Source organism: Pelophylax lessonae (assembly GCF_965119305.1).
Source record: "Pelophylax lessonae genome assembly, chromosome: 5".
In the NCBI taxonomy this organism is placed as follows: domain Eukaryota; kingdom Metazoa; phylum Chordata; class Amphibia; order Anura; family Ranidae; genus Pelophylax; species Pelophylax lessonae.
Window position 1 is genome coordinate 339,132 of NC_138772.1, and position 25,305 is coordinate 364,436.

Sequence of the window (25,305 nt, forward strand, 5' to 3'; positions counted from 1 at the left end):
GCAATTTTTATTTTTTTGCGCTATATAGAAAAAAAAAGAGCGAAAATTTTGAAAAAATAACATTTTTCACATTTTTTTATATGAAATTCCCCCCAAAAAATGTAAAAATCTGAATTTTTTAACATTTTAGGCCAATTTGTTTTCTGCTACATATGTTTGGTAAAAAAAATCGCAATAAGCGTATTTTGATTGGTTTGCGGGACTGCGACATTGCGGCGGACAGATCGGACCCCTGACTGACATTTTTTGACACTTTTGGGGGTACCAGTGACATTACTACAGTAATCAGTGCTAAAAATATGTAAACTTGCTGCTAAAAATATGCACTGTCACTGTACTAATGACACTGGCAGGGAAGGGGTTAACTTTATTAGTGATCCAGGGGTTAAGTGTGTCCCTAGGGGCGTGATTCTAACTGTAAAGGGGAGTGGCTAATGATGTAACCACAGAGACATACGATCTTACATAGCAGGACCGTATGATCTCTGCACTTACACCAGGGAGAATGACAGACGGCTTTGTTTACATCATCCGCCTGCCTTTCTCCCTCTCCAGCGGGAGATCGCGGTCACACGCGTAAGAATGTCGCGCGCTCGCCCCCTAGAGGCTCGTGGGTGAGCGATGTACCGGTACGTTGCTTTGCCCAGGAGGGGCTGACTGCCGCAGTAAATAGTCGTGCAGTGGTCGGCAAGTGGTTAAAAAGCATGTCGGGGAACTGGAGAAAGTGCAGAGAAGGGCAACCAAACTGATAAGAGGCATGGAGGAGCTCAGCTATGAGGAGAGATTAGAGGAACTGAATTTATTCTCTCTTGAGAAGAGGAGATTAAGGGGGGGATATTATCACCATGATCTCCATGTATAAATACATAAGGGGGGATATGATCTCCATGTATAAATACATAAGGGGGGATATGATCTCCATGTATAAATACATAAGGGGGGATAGGATCTCCATGTATAAATAGATAAGGGGGGATATGATCTCAATGTATAAATACATAAGGGGGGATATGATCTCCATGTATAAATACATAAGGGGGGATATGATCTCCATGTGTAAATACATAAGGGGGGATATGATCTCCATGTATAAATAAATAAGGGGGGATATGATCTCCATGTATAAATAGATAAGGGGGGATATGATCTCCATGTGTAAAGACATAAGGGGGGATATGATCTCCATGTGTAAAGACATAAGAGGGGATGTTATCTCCATGTATAAATACATAAGGGGGGGATATGATCTCCATGTATAAATAGATAAGGGGGGATATGATCTCCATGTATAAATAGATAAGGGGGGATATGATCTACATGTATAAATACATAAGGGGGGGATATGATCTCCATGTATAAATACATAAGGGGGGATATGATCTCCATGTATAAATACATAAGGGGGGATATGATCTCCATGTATAAATACATAAAGGGGGATATGATCTCCATGTATAAATGCATAAGGGGGGGATATGATCTCCATGTATAAATACATAAGGGCTCCATATAGTGATCTTGGTGTTGAGTTGTTCACTTTAAGATCATCACAGAGGACAAGGGGGCGCTCTTTACGTTTAGAGGAAAAGAGATTTCGTCTCCAAATACGGAAAGGTCTCTTCACTGTAAGAGCTGTGAAAATGTGGAATAGACTCCCTCCAGAGGTGGTTCTGGCCAGCTCACTAGATTGCTTTATAAAAGTCCTGGATTCTTTCCTGGGTGTACATAATATAACTGGGTACTAATATTTACAGGTAAAGGTGATCCAGGGAATATCCGATTGCCTCTCGGGGGATCAGGAAGGAATTTTTTACCCTGCTGTAGTAAATTGGTTCATGCTTTGCTGGGGGGTTTCACCTTCCTATGTGACTCTGTATCTATGTATGCCACTATGTAACTATGTAACGGGGTAACTATGTATGTAACTATGTAACTATGTATACACGTCCCGGGAAACGGCTTTATACCGTAGACAGGTTGTGATAGGTTTGCCGTATTGGATGTGAAGTGGGAATATTTTATTAGGAGTTTTCCTATGCGCAGACTATAGTGGGATCCTTTGTTATGGGGGTCCCGGGTGGGTCAGAGGTGGGGAGCAGATGTGACAGGAGGACATTATCACACACAGAGGACACAGGCGGCTGCTCCCACATGCTCCCCGCTCTATAATGAGCCCCTCTCCCCCCAGGCTGATTAACCCCCCCCCCCATAACATCAATCACACATTCCTGGGACAGGAGACATCAGGGGGCACCACAGGAGGGGGGCTCAGCCAGACACAACAATGGCGGGAATAAAAGAGAAATCTCCGTCCTACAAAGTCAGATCAACGTCCCACCAAACATCACCACTGACACCCGGGGAAGATCCGCCACCATATCCTGCAATCCTCTGAGGAGGAGCTCACCCATTGGACGAGCCAATCGCCATTCCAGCAAATACACAGCGAGCGACGGCTTCCCCTAATCCCAGATCGCTCTTCAATGAAACAACGCAATCACCTCCATCAACTAAACATCAACCGTATCCACCTCTTAACCCCTTCAATACCGGACCCCCCCCCCCCCCCCCACACACACACACACTTCCTGCCCACACCAATACTCAGCTGTCAGCGCTGTCACATTTTGAATGACAATTGCGCGGTCATACAACACTGTACCCATATCACACTTTTTGGGCTATCTGTCTATTACACTTAGACAGATAGAGCTTTCTTTTGGTGGTACTTAATCACCTCTGGGTGGTTTTATTTTTTGCGCTACAAATTAAAAAAGACATTTTTGGGGAAAAAATGCATTTTTTTTAGTTTTTGTTATTAAATTAATTTTGCAAATCAGTAATTTTTCTTCTTCACTGATGGACACTAATAGGCTGCACTGATAGACTGCACTGATGGACACTGATAGACTGCACTGATGGGCACTAATAGACTGCACTGATGGACACTGATAGACTGCACTGATGGGCACTAATAGGCTGCACTGATGGGCACTAATAGGCTGCACTGATAGACTGCACTGATGGGCACTAATAGGCTGCACTGATGAGCACTTGTAGGTTGCACTGAATGGCACTGATAGGCTGCACTAATAGGCTGCACTGATGGATACTGATAGGCTGGACTGATGGGCACAAATAGGCTGTTCTTAGGGGTGTACTCACTTTTGTTGCCAGCGGTTTAGACATTAATGGCTGTGTGTTGAGTTATTTTGAGGGGACAGCAAATTTACACTGTTATACAAGCTGTACACTCACTACTTTACATTGTAGCAAAGTGTCATTTCTTCAGTGTTGTCACATGAAAAGATAGAATAAAATGTGAGGGGTGTACTTACTTTTGTGAGATACTGTATGTATATATATATATATATACATATATATAAATATATGTAGCACTGCCCCCTAGAGGACTGCTGAGAATGACACTTTCTGGAATCTCCTGGGTTACCCTTAGCAACTAATAGCAGATAAACAGCAATGAAAGTCCTTGGCTCAGTCAATAATCAATCCGGGGGATTTGGTTTTCGTGTTTTTATTGAGAACTTGGATAGGAGAAGGAATGAGTGGGATACTCCAACTATTAACTATTCACAGTCTTGAGGACAGCTAACTATAGAATGCGGCAAGGCCGCTGTTTCACCTTGCCACTGAAGTGAAGATACTTTAAAGGTTCCTATTCTCTTCAGGGTTCTAAACTTGGCACCCTCTTTACTCTCACTCTCTGTATGCTGACACCCGTCTGCTGACTCTAGCCTCTGGAGTGGTCCCCTTTCTGACAGACCCTTGGGCAAGTTCCTCTGTACTCACGGACACTGTTTTCCAGAACAACCGTTGCCTCCAACTCCACCAGTCAGCTTCCACCGGACCTCTGTGTCCAGCCACACTTTCTGGTTCACTAGGCCAACTGCCTGTGACCACCTTCCACAGCTTCAGAAGAGGAGACAGCCGTCACCCTCCTATTGGGACTTGGCTTCCCGCCCAAAGACCCCCTGCCACATGTGTCCTCGGCTTTGATAGCATGACACAGTGGGGACACTCCCTCAGCCCAGATGAATCACACATCAGACACACTGAACAGGCCTAACTAGTGATCATGCTCAGCTATATTTTGCCTGCTTCTCTCCTGATAGGCAGGCAGAGTCAAAACTGCTCTCCCTACCTAGCACTTATATAGGAGGGTGCTACATTCACCCCCACACCAAACAAAGCCGTGTCCCCATTGGCTCTGGGGAAGCCGCCCCCTACAAAAATCCTGTCAATATTGACAAGGAGTATCCCACAAAACCTGGAAAGGGGAAAAAGGAAAGAACAAATGTTACATTTCATAAATGACGTAGAAATAATAGACATATATCTTTGCTGTACATTATATACATACTAGGTGCATTAATGGAATGTACCCCCCCACCAAACAAAACTTTGTTGGGGTGAGTAACAGAACATCCTAACTGACTATGGCTATGTCAGCCCTAAACAACCTGTGAAGGAGGGCGCCTAGGAGGGTGCTACATCTATAATACATTATACGGCTGCTAAACAATCAATATTCATCATAAAGCATATCTTCTGCATAAATCAAACTAAATAAAACTCTAAATTACACTCTCACCTAAAACTGATGTCTTAAATCCACATGACTATATAAAGCATTCTATAAAATCTGTTATATTATAAAGAAAAAAAAAGAAAAAATGATTAAAAATGTCCATATTAAAATCAATAATGTTAAATCCTCCCCCAGCCCCAAACTATGAAAACTACATTTACCCTCTTTAAACAAAGCTAACGAATAAATACCTATTTACTCCCTCTAGTGGTGTCTAACAAAACTGGAACTTAAAATCCTCAATAAAAACTGTAAGGGCTCTTTCACACGGGCGGTCCGATCAGATCCGCCTGTCAGTTTTTTAGGCAGATCTGATCGGATGCCCCATTCAGCCCTATGGAGCAGCGGATGTCAGCGGTGACATGTCCGCTGACACCCGCTGCCATCCGTATCCGATCCTGTCCGTGAAATCCGGATGGATGGAAACCCTATTTTCCATCCGTCCTGGGGATCGGATCGGATGAGAGTGGACAGGCGGTCCGCTCTCATCCGATCCCCCATAGAGAGCAGCGGGGGCTGTGACACCTCCCTCTACACATTGCAAGCGGAGACGGAGCTGTCATCCGCCGGCTCAGCGGGGATCGATCCCCGCTGAGCAGCACGGATCCGCCTACGGAGGCGGACCGTGTGAAAGAGCCCTAATCCTTCTACTCGGTTGGAGGCTGCGGTATTGAACTCTTTGGAGGCGCTCCGGTTCCTTTTATTTAGGGGTTCCAGGGCACCTTATAACTTAACCACTTAAGCCCCGGAAGATTTGGCTGCTCAAAGACCAGGCCCTATTTTGCGATTCGGCACTGCGTGACTTTAACGGACAATTGTGTGATCCTGTGACGCTGTACCTAAATGAAATTGACGTCCTTTTTTTCCCACAAACAGAGCTTTATTTTGGTGGTATTTGATCACCTGTGCGATTTTTATTTTTTGAGCTATAAACAAAAAAAAGCGACAATTTGGAAAAAATAACAATATTTTAAACATTTTCTTATATGAAATTCTCAAAAAAACATACATATTTTTGGTAAAAAAAATCTCAATAAGCGTATTTTGATTGGTTTGCGCAAAAGTTATTGCGTTTACTAACTATGGCAAAGATTTATGTAATTTTTATTGTTTTTTTTTAACTAGTAATAGCGGCGATCTGCGATTTTTTTTTGCGGGACTGCGACATTGCGGCTGACAGATCGGACCCCTGACTGACATTTTTGACACTTTTGGGGGTACCGGTGACATTACTACAGTAATCAGTGCTAAAAATATGCACTGTTACTGTACTAATAACACTGGCAGGGAGTAAGTGACGTACCACTACGTCACTTTGCCAGCAGCGGCTGCCTGCCGCAGTATATTTGCGGTGGGCGGTCAATATGTGGTTAACTCCTTCTTTGCTTACCACTATTCGTGTTTGGGATACGGGCTTGAGATGTGAGTGTTATCCGAGGGGGGGGGGAAGTTTCCCCGAATACCCCTTTGAGGTTGAGTCCCGCCCTTCCCCAGTTTTATACGTTTCCAGACCCAATAGTATGGACTAAATATAATATCAAACTGGTTTTGCAGATTGTCGATGGTCGGGCTTTATTACCTTGGTGTTCACTGAGCCAGACCTTTAACATACCCAATTCAATGATTGCGCAGTCATCACTGGAGACGGATGTGTGGTCTCATTGCTCGGAGAGATCCACCTCCAGACTGTAGTCTCACCTTCTTTCGTTTTCTCTCCCGCCGTTGGAGAGACTAAGGACTAGATGGCAGTTGGATATACCTTATTTGGACAATGATGACTGGGATGATGTGTGGGATTCCCCCTTTCGATCCTTGGTCTCTTTAGGGGGCCAGTTAATTAAATTTAAAATGGTGCATCGTGCATATCTTACACCATATGGACTCCACAAAATGAACCCCACACTCTCTTCTGGGTGTTGGAGGTGTGGTGGGATCCCGGGGGATTTCTCACACATCTTTTGGACTTATCCTTTGGTGGTGGGATTTTGGGAGGAAGTTTGTAGCCTTTTGAACCCCTTTGTTTCCAACCCCTTGCAGGTTTCAATTAGAGATCGACCGATTATCGGCAGGGCCGATATATCGAGGGGCAATATGCACTTTCCCCGATATATCGGAATCGGCCTCTGGATTTACCGAAATTGCCGAGACGTCATCGCATAAGTTGCGCCACACGCCTCCACGCACTGGGCAGCTACTGCGGCCTTCTTAGGCCACCTCCCTTAGCCTGGTTACAGTATGTTTTCCCACCGCAGCCACACTGGAGTCTGCTCTGCATGCTGTGTTGGTTGGGACAGTGAGTGATCTAGTTCTATCAAAGACCAGTCACAGACACAGACATAGTGCACGTTTGTAACACAGCTGCCGCGGCCACCCACCGCCTACAGCTGCCCGGTGCCAGCCAGCCACCCAGTCCCACACACCCACAGGCCTACCAGCCAGCCAGCCACAGGCCCTGCCTGACTGTAACTGCCAGCCACCCACCGGCCCTGGGCCTGTAACTGCCAGCCACCCACCACACAGGGTGCCAGCCAGCCACCAAAGGGTGCCAGCCAGCCAGACACCAAAGTGTTCCAGCCACACACCCACCACAGGGTGCCAGCCAGCCACCAAAGGGTGCCACACCACCCACGCATCAAGGGGTGCCTGCCAGCCACCAAAGCATGCCAGCCAGCCACCCACCCACCACAGGGTGCCAGCCAGCCACCCACCAGAGGGTGCCAGCCAGTCACTCACCACAGGGTGCCAGCCACCCACCAAAGGGTACCAGCCAGCCACCCACCACAGGGTGCCAGCCAGCCACCCCTGTGAAAGCCAGCCATCCACCACAGGGTGCCATTCAGCCACCTACCACAGGGTGCCAGCCAGCCACCAAAGGGTGCCAGCCAGCCACCCACCCACCACAGGGTGCCAGCCAGCCACCCACCAAAGGGTGTCTGCCAGCCACCACAGGGTGCCAGCCAGCCACCCACCAAAGGGTTCCAGCCAGCCAGCCAGCCACCAAAAGGTGCCAGCCAGCCACCCACCCACCACAGGGTGCCAACCAGCCACCCACCACAGGGTGCCATTCAGCCACCAAAGGGTGCCAGCCAGCCACCCACCAAAGGGTGCCAGCCAGCCACCCACCACAGGGTGCCAGCCAGCCACCCACCCACCACAGGGTGCCAGCCATCCACCCACCACAGGGTGCCAGCCAACCATTGTTTTCAAGCCTATGGTGTCTTTCAAGTTTCATTGGAGTTGGATGGAGATAGAAAAATTAAAAGTGTGGTCTGAGAGTATTTCTCTTCTCCATTTCCAGGAAAATCAGCATCACTGTGCAACACTTGCACAAACAATGTATACATGGGATCAATAACTGCAAAAACTAAAAATACGTCTAATCTTTGGGCCCATCTAAGAGTTCATCATCTTGAATTGTATAATGCAGCACAGAAAAAAACAAAATGAATCACAAGGTGAATCATCCCTATCCCAGGCAACAATAACAGATATGTTTCAGAAAAAAAACAGGTGGCTAAAATCTGATGGAAGATCTCAACTGCTGGACAGAGTAATCACTAAGGTGATGGTAACTGATAACCAGCCATTTACAATGGTGTCTGACTCTGGATTTCAGCGGTTGATGTCCATAGTTGAGCCAAGCTACACACTGAAGAGTGACAAATTTTATCGTACTGAAATGCTGCAAAAGATTCACCAAAAGGTCATTGACAAAGTAAAGACTATGCTGCACCCAGAGAATGCCGGCAACTCACTCTCATTCACGACTGATTGCTGGTCAGGACAAACAGAATCACTAATGAGTCTTACATGCCACTACATTGACAGCGGATGGACAAGAAGGCATTTGGTGTTGAATACAAAAGTGATGCAAGGATCCCACACTGGGGAGTAGATTAAAGAAATGTTTCTAGGCATGCTAGAAGAATAGGGAATCACCAAAGACTGAGTGATGCTTGTGCTGCGAGACAGCGGAGCGAACATGGCTAAAGGTATGAGACTTGTTGAAATGTCAGACCTCAGTTGCATGGCACACACACCCTCCAACTGGTGGTAAATGATGGTCTGTCAAACCAGAAAGCTTTGCTGGACATTATTAGCATGCTGAAGAAGTGTGCAGGCCATTTCCACCATTCTGTTCTTGCCAAGCAGCGACTGAGGTGCATTCAGGAAGACCTTGGCCTACCCAAAAACAACCTGATACAGGCTGTTCCAACACGATGGAACTCAACGCTACACATGTTACAGAGGATGCTGGAAGCGAGCTCTCACCATATATTCTGGTGAATATGGACTTGGAGGACATTCTTGTCCTACTGCAGATCAGTGGGACATAGTAGCCAACATCATTGAGACCCTCCTAGCCATTGAGGAAGTGACACTGGAGGTGAGTCATTACGACCAGGGCCGGCGCTACCACTAGGCAACTTAGGCAGTCGCCTAGAGCGCCTGGCCGCTGGTTTCCCCTTCTTAGTCACTCCCTCTCCCAGTCCCACCGCTGTCTGTGCTGTGCAGCCGCTCTGAGCGTGTAGTTACGACTAAGCGGACGTCTATCCGTGAAACGCGTCAACTACTATGCGTTCATCTCTTGTCTCTGACTATATTATGGATGCACTTTGAATCAGTGAAATACAGACAGGTGACAGCTTGTATCTCTCACTGCTCCATCCACTCCAGCATGCCTGCAGCCTGCCCTGAGCTTCACACATCTCCCCTCCCCCTCCTGTGTGCTCCATCTGTGAGGGAAAGGTGGGCGGGAAGATTAAAAAGAAGCAGCCGAGCCGACAGCCACACTGAAAAGCTGCTGAATGAGCCCAAGGATCATTCCAAGTGAGTGATCGCTGTCACTGACCAGACCCTCCACACCTTGCTCTCCCCTCTCTCCTTGCCCCCCCCTTCTCTCCCTGTTGCCCCTCTGTCTTCCTGAACTCCCCCCTCTGTCTCCCTGAACTCCCCCTCCCCTTCTGTCTCCCTGAACTCCCCCCCTCTGTCTCCCTGACTCCCCCCCTCTGTCTCCCTGACTCCCCCCCTCTGTCTCCCTGAACTCCCCCTCCGTCTCCCTGAACTCCCCCCTCCTCTGTCTCCCCCTCCTCTGTCTCCCTGAACTCCCCCCCTCTGTCTCCCTGACTCCCCCCTCTGTCTCCCTGAACTCCCCCCTTCTGTCTCCCTGAATTCACCCCCCCCTGTCTCTGTGGACTCCCCCCTCTGTCTCTCTGAACCCCCCCCTCTGTCTCCGTGAACTCACCCCCCCTCTGTCTCCGTGGACTCCCCCCTCTGTCTCCCTGGACTTCCCACCCTCTGTCTCCCTGAACCCCCCGTCTCCCTTAACTCCCCCCCTCTGTCTACCTGAACCCCCCCTCTGTCTCCCTGAACTCCCCCCCACTCTGTCTCCCTGACCCTCCCCCCCTGTCTTCCTGAACTCCCCCCCTCTGTCTCCCTGAACTCCCCCCCACTCTGTCTCCCTGAACCCCCTGTCTCCCTGAACTCCCCCCCTCTGTCTCCCTGAACTCCCCTCCACTCTGTCTCCCTGAACTCCCCTCCCACTCTGTCTCCCTGATCCTCCCCTTCTGTCTCCCCGAACTCCCTCCCCCCACATTGTCTCTCTGAACTCCCCTCCCACTCTGTCTCCCTGATCCTCCCCCTCTGTCTCCCTGAACTCCCTCCCCCCACATTGTCTCTCTGAACTCCCCCCCCACTCTGTCTCCCTGAACTCCCCCCCTCTGTCTCCCTGAACTCCCCCCCCTGTCTCCCTGACCCCCCCTCTGTCTCCCTGAACTCCCCCCCACATTGTCTCCCTGAACTCCTCCCCCTCTGTCTCCCTGAACTCCCCCCCACATTGTCTCCCTGAACTCCCCCCACTCTGTCTCCCTGAACTCCCCCCAATCTGTCTCCCTAAAGTCCCCCCTCTTCCTCCCTGACTCTCCCCCCTTCTGTCTCCCTGAACTCCCCCCCTCTATGTCCCTGAACCCCCCCTCTGTCTCCCTGAACTCCCCCCCTCTGTCTCCCTGAACCCCCCCCCCCCTCTGTCTCCCTGAACTCCCCCCCCCCCCGGGAGTGCGAAGCTCTACCCGAATAAAATTGATGTCCATTTTTCCCCACAAATAGAGATTTCTTTTGGTGGTATTTGATCACCTCTGCGATTTTTTGCGCTATAAACAAAAAAAGAGCGACAATTTTGAAAAAAAAATTGAAAAATTTTTCATCCTTTTAGTCCAATTTGTTTTCTGCTACATATTTTTGGTAAAAAAAAATCCAAATAAGCGTATATTGATTGGTTTGCGCAAAAGTTATCGCGTCTACAAACTAGGGCAAATATTTATATCATTTTTATTTTTTACTAGTAATGGCAGCAATCTGCGATTTTTAGCGGGACTGTGACTTTGCGGCGGACAGATCGGACCCCTAACTGACATTTTTGACACTTTTGGGGGGACCAGTGACATTACTACAGTAATCAGTGCTAAAAATATGCACTGTCACTGTACTAATGACACTGGCAGGGAAGGGGTTAACACCAGGGGCGATCAAAGGGTTAAATGTGAGCCTGGGGGTGCTTTCTAACTGTGGGGGGGCGTGGCTTGTGAAATGATCATAGTGACCTGTGTTCCTATATAGAAGGATCACAGGAGCTCTATGATCATTCCAGAGAGAAGAACAGTCAGCTATGTTTACATCAGCAGACCATCCTTCTCTCTCAGTGGGTAGCGATTGCAGGTGTCCATCGGCATTTGCGGCTGCATGCCCCGTGGATCGGCATCCCTGCTACCTAGTGGGGAGCATGCCAACGGCAGTGCGGGCTTGCCCCCCAGCACCACGCGCACGATTGACATAGAGCTACGTCGTTTCGCGCAGCCGAGCCAGCCTGCCGCAGTAAAACTGCTGCGGGTGGCCGGCAAGTGGTTAAAGCAAAGCAAAATATTTATTGTACTGCAGCTTACTAGTTCTTAGATGGGTGGCTGCATTCGTTTTTCTTTTTAGCTTTTCTCACTTTTGTTTTCACATACTGATCCTGCTAGTAAGTCAATTGTTTTTTAAAAGAACAAGCCGTCTTGCAGATGTAGCAGTTAGAGGGTTGAATAAAACCATTTAACACTGACAAAGGGGGTGGAGTCAGGGGGCGGCAAAATTAAGTTTTGCCTAGGGTGTCAAAAATCCTTGCACCAGCCCTGATTACGACTCATCTGTGTCCTCTGTCATCCCATGTGTGAGAGTGCTGAAGATGCTTCTTCAACGGGAAGGACCCAACACACGTGGGATCAAAGCATGTAGGCAGGCCATGAGGGACAGCCTCGCCAAACGGTTTAAGAAGCATGAGGAGAAGAAAAATGTTGTGCTTGCATGTCTTTTGGATCCTCGATACAAGAACCATCCCTTCTCTTCTGATGATGTATTGGCCAAGGCAAAACAATGGCTGATAGAAGGAACGATGGAACTCAACAAGCTCTTACCATATATTCAGGTGAATATGGACTTGGAGGACATTCTTGTCCTACTGCTGATCAGTAGGACATAGTAGCCAACATCATTGAGACCCTCCTACCCATTGAGGAAGTGACACTGGAGGTGAGTCATTACGACTCATCTGTGTCCTCTGTCATCCCATGTGTGAGAGTCCTGAAGATGCTTCTTCAACAGAATGAAGGACCCAACACACGTGGCATCAAAGCATGTAGGCAGGCCATGAGGGACAGCCTCGCCAAACGTTTTGAGAAGCATGAGGAGAATTAAAATGTTGTGCTTGATGTCTTTTGGATCCTCGATACAAGAACCATCCCTTCTCTTCTGATGATGTATTGGCCAAGGCAAAGCAATGGCTGACAGAAGAGATTCAGCAGGAGGTTCCTCCTGAGGAAAAGAAAAGTCAAGAAGAGAAGGTTTCTGATGTGGAAGAGCAGGATGCAGGAGAAATACGTCCAAAAAGACAACCAGAAGAAGAGAAAATTCATCGTGGTCAAATAGATGCAATGTTCAGCGTTTTATTGGGGCCTCATGCAGAGGATTCGTCAGAATCGGCAATAATGAGCCTGGATGATGAACTTCATCTCTATTTGAAGGAACCAGTAATGGACAGAAGAAGTGATCCTCTTCAGTGGTGGAAAGAAAATGAGGCACGCTACAAAAGACTTTCTTCTCATGCTAGAAGATACCTTTCTGCTCCTCCTTCCTCGGTACCAAGTGAGCGTGTTTTTAGTGGAGTGGCAGCAATTTATGAAAAGAAAAGAAGCCGTTTAATTGGTGAACATGCTGAAATGTTCTGCTTTCTGCACTATAATATTGTTCTACTTAACTGGGAGTATTGATTTGAAAGTGTAGCTAGTCTATAGTAGTGTCTGTCCACCACCAGTCCACTGAGTCTGTCCAATCCACTGTCTAGCTATTTTTTCTAGCAATTTTGCGCTGCACTGCAGTCAGTGCAAAACTGCTAGGATAAAAGCTAGACAGTGGATTGGAGTCAGTGGACTACTGCTGCAGTAGTGATTTAAAACGATTGCAGTGAGTGCCCTACTGCAGCAGTAGTCCACTGACTCCAATCCACTGCCTAGCTTTTATCCTAGCAGTTTTGCACTGACTGCACTGAAGTAGTGAATTAAAATTATTGCAGTGAGCGAGTGCAGTACTGCAGCACTTTAATATACATTAATGCACAATCAGAATGATGTGAAACTAAATGTCCCTGGAAGTGAAGTTTTCCTATCAGTTCTCATGCAGTTAAGGTGTGAAGTACGAGACATTAATGTTAAAAATGTTAATAAAGTTTTACATGTTCAGTAACGGATTTGTGTCAAAATTTGTGTTTATTTTACAAAATTTTAAATGTGTGAAAATATCGGCCAATACCGATATGCCAAAATATCGGTATCGGCAATGAAAAAACGATATCGGCCGATCACTAGTTTCGATGTCTATATGCCTGTTGAGGTTGGTAGATTCTATCTTGCCCACAAGGGTGGGGCGTTTGTTGGCGACTGTTGCGTTATTTTACGCTAGAAAGGCCATTGCTCTCTATTACAAAAAAACCTACGCTTCCGCCACTTGCATTTTGGAAACAATTGATAAATAATAATCTGCCATTATATAGGGACACCTATGCCAATAGGGGGTGCCCTCGTAAGGTTAATAAGATTTGGTCTAAATCATGGGTGTCCAACCTTTTGGCTTCTCTGGGCCACATTGAGTGTAGAGAAATGTTCTCGGGTCGCATATAAAATATATACTATAATTAAGGTATATAAGTAAGAAAATGCCGCTGCGCCATTCCCGCGCCGCCGCGCCCCCCGCACTAATATAACACAACTAGAGGATGATCGAATGAAATGGAATCAGTATACAGAGATTTACTTCTTCTGAGAGATAATAAAGGAACACTCTAACCACCACGACCACTTCAGTGATTTGAAGTGGTCATGGTGGTAGGAGTCAGAAACACTGCACATGCTCGCCCCCCACTCCCCTCTGAGGCAGCCTCTGTCTATCGTTAGTTGGAAGCTGCTGTGGCCGTGCCCCCGACGCGACTTCCTTCCTCCCCAGCAAAAATAAAATTGTCAGGGGGCAGTGGGCCGCATTGCCTGCGGTTCCGGGCCGCATGCGGCCCTCTGGCCGCAGGTTGGACATGCCTGGTCTAAATGGTTGGCAGAGCCCTCCACGGCTTAAAGCACCCCCACACATCCTAATTCATAGGCATTTTATTTTTTAGAGGACATTACCTAAGTGTAGATGATGCTTTGATTTCATTGAATTTAAATATATTTGGTATGGTGTAGCGGGTATTTGACTATGTGTATGCTTCTGTACGAATGTAACTCTATGTGTCTTCTCATTAATATGATATGCTCAGCGTGTGTTATGTGTTGTTTATGTTTTTTTTGTTATTATATATAATAGAGATTCATAAAAAAAAAAAAAACAGTTTAGGTCCAATACTTTTTTTAAACCTTCCAGGACAAGACAAGACTTTTGCCCCGTACACACGTACCGATCGGCCGTCTTTTGTCCCCGGGCTGTCGGTGTTGGTTGAAAACTGCAAAAGACTGCACAAGAATTTTGTCGGCCAACAACAGCCGACTGCAGAAGTGATGTCATGTGATGGTTAACTTTCCGTGTGTTTTTTCTTTTCTGAGCATGCCCAGTCTTGCAAATCTGCTGTCTGTCGGCCGAATTCTGTACTGACTGGCGAACAATCGGCCGTTCTGGTGTTGGCCAACAAAAATTTTAATGCCTGCACAACAGATTCTGTTCGGCCGAAAATGCGCTGTCGGCTGTCGGAAGCATCATACTAACAAGCCTACAACAAGCCAACAATCGGTAGGTGTGTACGGGGCATTTGTAGTGTGTGTACTGTGTACTTTGTCATGGATCCACTTGGACTCTCGCAGTTTGTTATTACTCCTTCGTTTGGTAAACTTTTTCAACCCCCAAAACTGCATCCCTGGTGGAATTCTGTTATGGTGTAAAAAGAAATGTTTAGATTATTCATGTTTTTCTACAATCTTTAATATAATATATGTAGCACCCTCCTAGGTAGGTGCTAGTGAGGACATGGCTCGGTTTGGTGGGGGGTGAGTGTAGCTCCCTCCTAGGTAGGTGCTAGTGAGAGAGTATAGTTTTTGGCTCTGTCTGCCTATCAGGGGAGCAGCAGGGAAATCTATATTGCTTTCTGCCTACCAGAGAGCAGGATCTGCGAGTTAGGTCTGCGCATCTGCTCAGTGTGTGATTCATTGGGTCTAGAGAGTGTTTCACACTGATCCAATAGGGAGGCATATTGGACAGTGGGAGGAAACCTAACCAATGGGTACATAGGCTTTGATACAGTCCTGGGGATTGGTAGAGACAGGCTGTCTCAGGGCATTCTGGGATACTGTATAAAAGGCAGGAGCACATGTGCTGTGGGGTCTTTGGCTGGCGAGCAGAGTCCGGGAGGGAGGGTGGCGGCTGCCTCCTCCTCTGTAGTGGTGGCACGTGGGCGCAGGCGGTCGGCCTGAGGATCAAAGGAACGGAACTGAACCCAGAGGTCCAGGAGAATTGACTAAAGGGGGAGAGACACTGGAGACCCTCAAAAAAATAGTATGGTGAGTAGAGAGGATCGTGTCAAGGGGCCTGACCTGAGGGGGGCCACCCCGGAGTAGGATAGTCAGAGAACAGGTGTCAGTGTGTCAAGTGAAAGGGGATACTAGGAGAGTATCCTGAAGAGAATTAGCTTGTCAAGTCTTCTGGATAGAGACTTAATCCAAATTCACATAGTGGCAGGGTGAATCAGCAGCCTGGCTGCATCATCAGACAGGAGTCCTCATATCTTGTGAATATTTCTGGAGTTATTCTGGAGTATCCCACTATTCCCTTCACCCATCCCTATTTAAAACAAAACACCAAAAACAACTACAAACCCCTGGACTGATCATTGAGTGAGCCAAGAAGTAAAGTGTTAAATTGTAAATACCAGAATACGGTAATCCAGGGGGACCCGAACGTGTAATATCCAGCAGTCCTCAAGTGGGCAGTGCTACATTTGGGGGCGTCGTCCGGGATGCACCCCTGGGTTACCGCAACAGTTGTTAGCGGCAAACGCATAGCAGTCCCGACAAGTAACGTTATGCGGTCCCAAGTGATGTGCTGGAGTGTCAGTGAAGAGGATAACGTCTGCTTTACAGTGATCAGTGAAAGTGTGCTGACAAGTCAAGCTAGTAACGGTGGATACCCTGGGCAACGAATGGACATTTACCCAAGAAACAGTATGTGTTTTTAAAGCGGAGTTCCACCCTACAAAAAAATTTTTCACCGTCCACTAGCTTAGATTACCTGAAAAAGAATTGGATAATTAAATTTTTTTTCCCACTTACCTTGTTTTTAAAGAAAATATACTTACCTTCCTTCCTCTGCGGCCGTGGCTTCACTTCCTCCTTGCATTGACTCCTGGGAGATGAGCATCATCGATCCCAGGAGTCAATGCGCCTGCACTGGCCCCGCTCGTCACTTCCAGTGCAGGCATGTAATTCCCCGCTGAATAGCTTCTGGGCATGCCCAGAAGCTGTGCAGGGATGATGTGCCTGCACCGGAAGTGACGAGCAGGGCCTTCTGCAACTCCGACCTCACCGAAGAGGAAACCAAAGAGGACGCTCCGGCTTCAGCCTCCCACACCTGAGATGGCAGCGCTGGACAAGACATTTTCAAGGTAAGTATTTCTTCTAAAAGGTAAGTGAAAAAGGGTACAGTTCAGAGGCTATGGTTGCTTAAATGCACTAGCCCTGACTGTTCCAGGGGTATTTTTAGGTAAAAAAAAAATTTTAGGTTGGAACTCTTTAAGTAAGGTGCAGGAGAGTTGATGGAGAAGAAATGCACTGTATTGTACAAAAGCACTGTGTCTGCTTTACAGTATTTGGTGTGGATGAGGAGTATGGATGAGAGTGGTGACCCAGGACACAGGGATCAGTGTGGATGAGGAGAGTGGTGATCCGGGACACAGGGATCGGTGTGGATGAGGAGAGTGGTGATCCGGGACACAGGGATCGGTGTGTCGTGTCGGGGGTCATGTCTGTACAAGTACTGTGAAGAAAAATGTTGACTGTGCAATTCATGACAGCGGGACAGTTTTCCTAGACAGTGTGGGAGGTCAGCTGGCCTGGGAAAAGAGGTGCAGCTGAGGCCCAGGTACAGACGGAAAGGACGGATGTATGTGTCGGTGAACACAATCGACCACGCAGTGACATTCGTGCTGGCTAGGCAGAGTTGAAGCAGCAGCGAAGAGATTACTGTGCCGCGCGGGAAAGCGCACGCTGAAGGGATCTGCCTAACAGGAGGTGCCACCGCCGAAGAGTCAGCTAGCCTGGAGTTGTGGGCGGGGTTGGCACCCATAGACTGCCAGTCTGAAAGAAGGAAGAGAGTTGAAACATCACTTCCGCCTTCGGGTGTAGCTGAGTAGCAGACACGTGTAGAAGAGCAAGATGGCGCTGGCCGGAGTGAGCCAGAGCACAGGGGCTATCCCACATGTTGACGGAGTACCTGAGAAGCTGATGGGCACCAACCGAACTCCGGTGTCCCACAGGACTAACTCTGGTGATTCCAACAGAAGACTGGCGCTGTGCAGTTGAGGAAGCAAGGAACATCTCGGGCTGGTATGTGGCGGGTGCTTGAATGTGTCCTTGCGGCTGCAGGCCTGGAGTCAGTGTTGACGCTGCGTTGAACTACTTGTGCAGGTGGTGCAGAGTGATTGTCGGCCCAGGAAGCTGTGTGTGAGTTGGGAGACAAGATTCACTCAGGAAGCGCTGGTGCCTCTGAGGATCTCTGTGGGCAGAGGAAGGGTAGTATTAGGAGCGTTACTGGAGTCGGGGCCAGTGGGGCAGACTTACACTACCATATGCCAGACCAGGGAGACTCCCACCTCGGAGGTGAAATGTACCCAGGTGATACAGGCCGAGTTGCGGCCAGGAAGAGGGCTAGCTATACCTGCACAGGCAGAATCCACGGCTTCAATCAAGGCAGAGGAGAATCAATGGACTCCCGAGAGAGAGGCTTCCAGTGTGTCCAGTGGGGAGGAGGCCGGAGCCATTGATGTAGGGTCACCCAGCTTCCAGCATTGGTTCGGGTCCTTGGAAGAAGGAATAGATGTGTGGAAGTCGGAGGAAGAGAAAGAGTGGGACTGGGGAGCAGATGAAAGGAGCAGCTCTGCAAGTCCCAGCTTACCTGATGAGGAGACAAGGGATTTTGTGGTACGCATGCAGTGTGCCAGGAATTTGGGGTTCTGTGAGGCCTATGCTACGAGGTTTCCAGATTTGTCCCCACCTCATACCTACACCCGGGATCGGGATCAGAACGAGAACTACTCAAAGCTCATCCGGAGAACAGAGACCCTATACTCCCCATCTGGAAGAGGAAATCGACAGACCCTTCCCAGGTTCTCAAGATGTCAATGTTTCATACAGAGGAAGGTGGCCCTGGATTAAAGGTACAATCACCCCTACGCTCCTTGGGAGATTGTTGGAGATCGAGGGCAGAAGAGAAGAGTGTTGCAACGATGCGATTAGGGAGTTCCTTTACATCCCCTAGCCTTATCAGAACAAAGAAAGGCCTGAGCTATGGGACAGCTTCTGCTCTGTAAAGACCAATTGGAACCTAGGGAGGGCCATCTACATATACTGTGTGTAGGTCCGCCGCCCAAACAGAACTGGCCAGGCTGGGTCTGTTTGTGTCCAGGACTTTGAGAGGAAGTCTTTCCGGATCCCTCATCCTGACCGTTACTGCTAAAGATGTAGGATCTCGCCCTTGCAGAGATACTATTGTTACAAAGCTGGCTAGCCTAAAAGTTGTTGAAAGCAAAGGGGCTGGTGAGCCCGAAGTTCAAGTGCAAGTTCCAGCACAAGTTCAAGCTGTTGTTGCCAGGGCCAAAGCCCTATTCCCATATCCCCTTTCCCTTCTATCCTTACAAAAGGGATTAGGAAATCAGCAGAAATGCTACCACTGTGTAGTACCACCAAAAGACGGCCGACCCTCTAACGCACAACAGACTTTCTGTTCGGAGGACTTCAGTAGTCACTTGGTGTCATGCTTCTGTTACTATCAGAAGCCAGCTTTACCAAATGTTTTAACAAGATCCTTTGGGCCATCAGGCCGAGATCCCTCATTTGACTGGTGAGCAGAGTCTCAGAGGGAGGGTGGCGGCTGCTTCCTCCTCTGTAGTGGTGGCATGTGGTCGCAGGCGGTCGGCCTGGGCATCAAAGGAACGGAACCCAGAGGTCCAGGAGAACTGATTAAAAGGGGAAAAGGAGGGGATCGTGTCAAGGGGCCTGACCTGAGGGGGTGCCACCCCAGAGTAGGATAGTCAGAGGATGGATGTCAGTATTTCAAGTGAAAGGGGATACTAGGAGAGTATCCTGAAGAGAATTAGTTCATCAAGTCTTCTGGATAGAATCTTAATCCAAATTCACCTAGTGGCAGGCTGAATCAGCAGCCTGGCTGCATCATCAGACGGGAGTCCTCATATCTTGTGAGTCCTCATATCTTGTGAATAGGTAATCTGGAGTATCCCACTATTCCCTTCCCCATCCCTATTTAAAATAAAAACACCAAAAAGAACTACAAACCCCTGGACTGATCATTGACTGAGCCAAGAAGTAAAGTGTTAAATTGTGAAAACCAGAGTTGCTAACGGTAACCCAGGGGGACCCGAAAGTGTAATATCCAGCAATCCTCAAGGGGGCAGTGCTACATATATTTTGCATATGTTCTTGTATCCTCTTATATAGGGGTCTTTTGGTTCTTTCTACGTATTGTAGGCTGCATGGGCATTCCACTACGTACACCACACCCTCCATATTGCAGGATATAATATCTTTTTTTTTTTTAATTAAACAGGTTAACTTTATTAAAACTTTGTACAAATTACAACAATAGGGCATCAAAACATTCAAATAAAAGGTGCATAAAACAGCAAATACAGATTTAGCCCTCCACACAACAATGAAGATGAAAGGGCCCTAATAAACGAATGAACCTGAGGTGCGCAAGTTTCTGCGCAGGATATCAAATCTTTTATTTGCTAACAGTTGTTCTTGCTTAAAATGTAATTCTCTTGCTCCAGTTGGAGAAGATCTTGGAATGAGCACAGGAAATCCACTAAATACTTTAGTTCAATGGATTGAGTTCTTAGGCTGGGTCACTGCTCTTCTGCCTCCTGAAGTTTCTTGGTCAGATCAGCCAGACACAGCTCAATGTCTTCTCTGCCACGGTAGACACGTTTCAGCCCTCGAGGAATGTTGCGGCAGGAGGACAGGTCAAGGTGGGTGAGGGACCGGCAGCTGAGGAGGACATCTCTGCAGAGAAAGAAGGGTCAGTACTCTGCAGGGTGGGAAGAATATCACTACAAACATCTATATTGTGGAATGATCACCTGACAGCCTGGCACGTGGATCTAGTTCCTGAGAGGTTCAAGGATCGGAGTGTGTCATTTCCTTCACCACTTCCTCTGGTGAAATTATGCAAGGCTTCTGCCAAATCCTCTTCTGTGTATCCCTGACTTGTTAGGTCCAGTTCCTGCAGGCTGTGCCCCCATTTACTGGTCAGTAGATGGGACCCAGAAACCATTGATGACGACAACCTAATGCTGCAGTACAAACCCAGGAAGAGGTGCTCCACATCTGATGAAGATAATCAAAGATTAGATTCAGAGATCCCAACTGAAGGAGGGAGAAGGAGGGAGAGAGAGAGAGAGAGAGAGAAAGAAAGAGAGAGAGCGAGAGAGAGAGAGAGAGAGAGAAAGAAAGAAAGAGAGAGAGCGAGAGAGAGAGGGGGGGGGGGGAAGAGAGAATTTCATAGAGAATTGTCATCAACTGAAGGAATGAAATAAAAAGATTTTTGTACTTCCTGTGAAATCTTTCTTAGGGGACACGGGAATTCAGACACAGAAAGGGATATTTTACCCCCTATAGAAGGGGGGACGCTGGCAGCCCCGGGTGCTGATCAATGTGCAGCGAGGATCTGGCTGTGATTAATCCGGGGACCCGCAGCTGTAGGAAGAATTGGCTGCAGGAAGACAGCGCTGGATTCCAGGCAGTAAATAGATTAATTTATTATTATTTGTAGCTGCGGACTTCACCTGAAGTTCCTCTTTAAAAAACCTGAAGGACACCTCCTGAGCCTGTACATGCTGAGCCCCCACAGGCAGCCAATCAGGGTGCTACAGACAGACCTACAACTCCAGGGAGAACAGACCAGCAGTGTGACCACGGGGGCCCTGGAGGATGGGGCCCACTTCATACCCCCAAAATCCCCCCTGCCACCTCTGCAATTATTAGGCGGACACTCACACCAGGAATACGGGGGATGGGCTCTGGAGTTGCTCAGATACTGACCAGTACATGGGAGGTCCCACAGTCCCCTTGGCGAGATCCTGTAACATCCCCGCAGGTCTAGAACTCGCAGCTTGCTAGAACCTTTCAGCAGCCTCTGGCAGATGCCATCATCGACCCAGGAGGAGCTGGAAGTGGCGAGGCACAGCTCCTGCAGCTCAGGAAAACCAGAGGCACCAGTGGAGGTTCGAGGTACGGGTTTTGCCTTCCACAAGACATTTAACAGTCTCAGCACCTGCAACAGAGGAAGAAGCAAGCTCATCATATGACCATCCCAACAGTACCAACTATAGAGGACCTGTCACCTACACCTCAACACATTGCATAGAACTGACTTCCCCCAATCAGCTGATCCCTCCATCAGTCACATGACTCGGAGCGTTAGGATTCCCAAGCAACACTTTCTATCTTATAGAACAGAATTTCAGAAAAACTTTTCATAGATTTGAATTTAACCACGTAAGGACCGGGCTGATTTCTGACATTTGTTGTTTACAAGTTAAAATCAGTATTTTTTGATAGAAAATTACTAAGAACCCCCAAACATTATAATTTTTTAATAATCCTAGAAAATAAAATGGAGATCATTGCAATATTTTTTGTCACACCGTATTTGCACAGTGGTCTTACAAAAACAATTTTTGATGAAAAATTCACTCCCCCCCCCCCCCCCAAAATATTTTATTGAGGTATAAAAGTGTACAAACATCAGCAGAATACAGGCATAACAGAACACATATGCATAAAGAAAATGGGGGAAAAACAGAGCTAATATAGGACAACTATCCAGCTTGGAATATGTGGAGATTCAGTGGGGACCTGAAGCGTACAAAAGGTGGCAGGAGAAAAAACATTATTTTGGAAAAATAATCAGCATGATAACCAGCAAGCACTAGAACAATTATGAAGACCCAGTGTCCGAGAGCAAAGCCAAGCCCAAGCTTTCTACTAATCCCAGAAAAAAGAGAGAAAGGGAAGGCTCAGAGGAGTGAAGAAACCCCAAATGGAGAACCTCTATGTGGTCTGGTTAGGTCCTGGGTAGGGCCCATACTCTGGGCGCGTAGCATCCGGGAACGGGAAAGAGGGAGTTGTCAGTACGGTAACGGCCAAGCTACTGATGTGTAGAGGACATGAGGGGTGCTTGCCTATCGGGCCCGCCCGGAGGCAAATATGCACCCAGCAGGAACAGAGATGAAAAGGACTAGGGGGGTAAGGGCAGGTAGGGGGGGGGAGGGGAAGAGTAAGGAAGAAGAGGGGGGGGGGAAGGAAGGAAGAAAAAAAAGAAAAAAGGGGGGGAGGGAATGGGGGAGTGTTAGGCAGGCCACACGGAATAAGAGAGGGACGAGGCAGAATCTAGGAGAGGAGGTCGACTTCAGTTAAAACATTCGTAGAACGAGAGAGTCCAAAAACAAAGATCCTCATTGGCAGAGACGGGCATATTCAGGCGTTGAGGTATAGTGAATCCAACAGGCCCATTTTTTATGATACTTAGAAGGGGTATCTCTCGCAATGTAGATAAGTTCTTCCATCTCAGCCACTTTTTTAATGCGTAAGAGCCATTGTTTGATGGAGGGGGCTTGTGTAGATTTCCAAAGCGCGGGGATACATTGCCTAGCCGCGTTTACCATGAGTATCATGAGGGACTTTCGAGTATGTCCTGCTGGAGGTAGGGGAATGGTGTAAGAGGTATTGGGCTGGCGTGAAAGCTAAATCAAACGTGGTCACCTGCGTGACAATCCGGTTTTACTTCTTGCCAGAAGGAAGATAAGCGTGGGCAGGACCAAAGGACGTGCAAGAGCGTGCCAGGCTCAGCCAAACATCTCCAACAAGTCGGCGAAGCAGAGGGGAAAAGTTTGTGTAACAGTGTAGGAGTGCGATACCAATGGGATACTATTTTGTATCCACTTTCTTGTGTAGTAACGTTAAGGGAGCATTTGTGGTTATTGGTGAAAATATTTTCCCATTCCTCCAGAGAGAATGAGATAGCAAGCTCCGCTTCCCATAGTTCGCAACGTTTGAGTTTTTGCTGGTCAGGGCTATCTAATAGAAGGGAGTGAATAGTGGAAATAAGCTTGCGAATCGGCTCGTTCTGTTGACAGAGACAGTCGAACGGTGTAGTGGATGGCAGGGATATTTGCGGGCCAGAGATTTAAGATACTGCGTGAGCAGTAGGTAGGACCATTGGGGTATGGGGGTTTACCCGTTTTCTCAGCCACGGAGGAGGCAGAGAGCACTGAGTCATCCCCCCACAGGTGATGGACGCGCATTTGGTCAAGGGACCAATTGGCGGCCAAGTAGTTACGGTGCATACCTGGCGGGAAGTCAGGGTTCAAACAAATCGGGGTCATGGGGCCTGGAATCATGGAAACGTTCCATTTTGCACACAGCGACCGAAAGACACGAAGAGAGGGGCCGATGAGGGGGTGGAGCTTAAGTGTGCTAGGGACATGAGTATCCATGAGCCAAGGTAAGGAGCGAAGATCTAAAGAGGTAAAACCCCCTTCGATGGTCACCCAGTCTTTGTGAGATTTGTGTACGTTCCAGTCCACTATTCTAGTGAGGTGACAGGCAGCATAGTAATTACCGATGTCCGGGAGTCCAATTCCCCCCTTGTGTTTAAGCAGTGTTAGGTGGTCATATGAGATGCGCGGCTGCTTGTCGTGCCATAGAAAAGCAGTACTGATGCGTTTGTAAAGTTTAAAAAAGGACAGTGGGAGCAAAATGGGGATTGTCTGCAGAACGTAAAGTAGATGTGGCAGGATGTTCATCTTCAATATTGCCGCCCTACCAAACCAGGAGAACATAAGTTTGGTCCAAGACCGCAGGTCCTTTGAGATTTGGGCGATGAGCGGGGGAAAATTACGGTCGTATAGATGTTGGAGGTTGGATGGGATTTTAATTCCTAGGTAAGTAATCGAGTCCGAATTCCAGGTGAAGCGGTAATTTGCTTGACAGCGTATCACATCTTGTGGGGGTAGGGTAACATTTAGGGCGAAGGATTTAGAAAAATTAATCTTAAAGTTGGGGAGGGAAGCGTAATCATCGAATAATTTCAGAAGTGCGGGGAGGGTCGTGACCGGATCTGATAGAAACAATAGGAGGTCATCTGCGTAAGCAGCAACCTTGTATGTTCTGTCGGCGAACTTGACCCCGTGAATCGTGTCATTATGCCAAATGCTGTGTAGTAAGGGTTCTAAGGTTAAAACAAAAATCAGGGGCGACAGGGGACATCCCTGTCTGGTACCGTTGGAAATACCGAAGGCATTCAATAGGGTGTCGCTCACTCGGACCCGGGCCTGCAGTTTAGCATATAAAGCCAAAATGAAGCTAAGAATTGGGGGGCCCAGACCCCATGCGGAGAGCGTAGCCACCATGTATTCCTATGAGACCCTATCGAATGCCTTCTCGGCGTATAAGGAGAGCAAGAACCCCTTCTGTTTGGGGACCGAGAGGACGTGGTGTAGATTAAGTGCTTTGATGGTGTTATCCCTGGCCTCACGGCCAGGGATAATACCGACTTGGTCAGTGTGGATGCCTTTGGAGGGGAGAGGAAGCAATCTATTAGCCATTATTTTTGCGAAAAGCTTGACGTCCACATTGAGCAACAAAATCTGCCTGTAATTAGCTGGGGATATTGGATCCTTCCCATCTTTCGGGATAACTACAATGTGGGCCTCAAGCATACGAGAAGACAAGGGAGTTGAAGGCTGCCAAAAATGGGGTGACTAGGAGATTGGGGAAGGGTTTATAATATGCCACCGATAGACCGTCAGGGCCAGGGCTTTTGTTTGGTTGCATCTGTTTAAGAGCCTTTTACCATTCCAATTGGGAGATTGGGACATCTAACTTACTCCGAAAGTC

General features: G+C 47.9%; 1 protein-coding gene across 2 annotated transcripts in view; it reads right to left on the reverse strand.

Moving 5' to 3' along the window:
• Positions 1–20,146: 20,146 nt before the first annotated feature.
• LOC309556770 (F-box/LRR-repeat protein 6-like) overlaps positions 20,147–25,305 on the reverse strand; it is a 46,277-nt gene continuing 41,118 nt past the window's right edge. For both annotated transcript variants that reach the window (XM_082259267.1, XM_082259268.1), the window contains exons 8-10: positions 21,448–21,679; positions 20,487–20,733; positions 20,147–20,409 (exon numbers count right to left, since the gene is read on the reverse strand). In XM_082259267.1, coding sequence (XP_082115393.1) covers positions 20,253–20,409; positions 20,487–20,733; positions 21,448–21,679 — 636 coding nt within the window. In that variant the 3' untranslated portion in view covers positions 20,147–20,252. The remainder of the gene's footprint in view (positions 20,410–20,486; positions 20,734–21,447; positions 21,680–25,305) is intronic.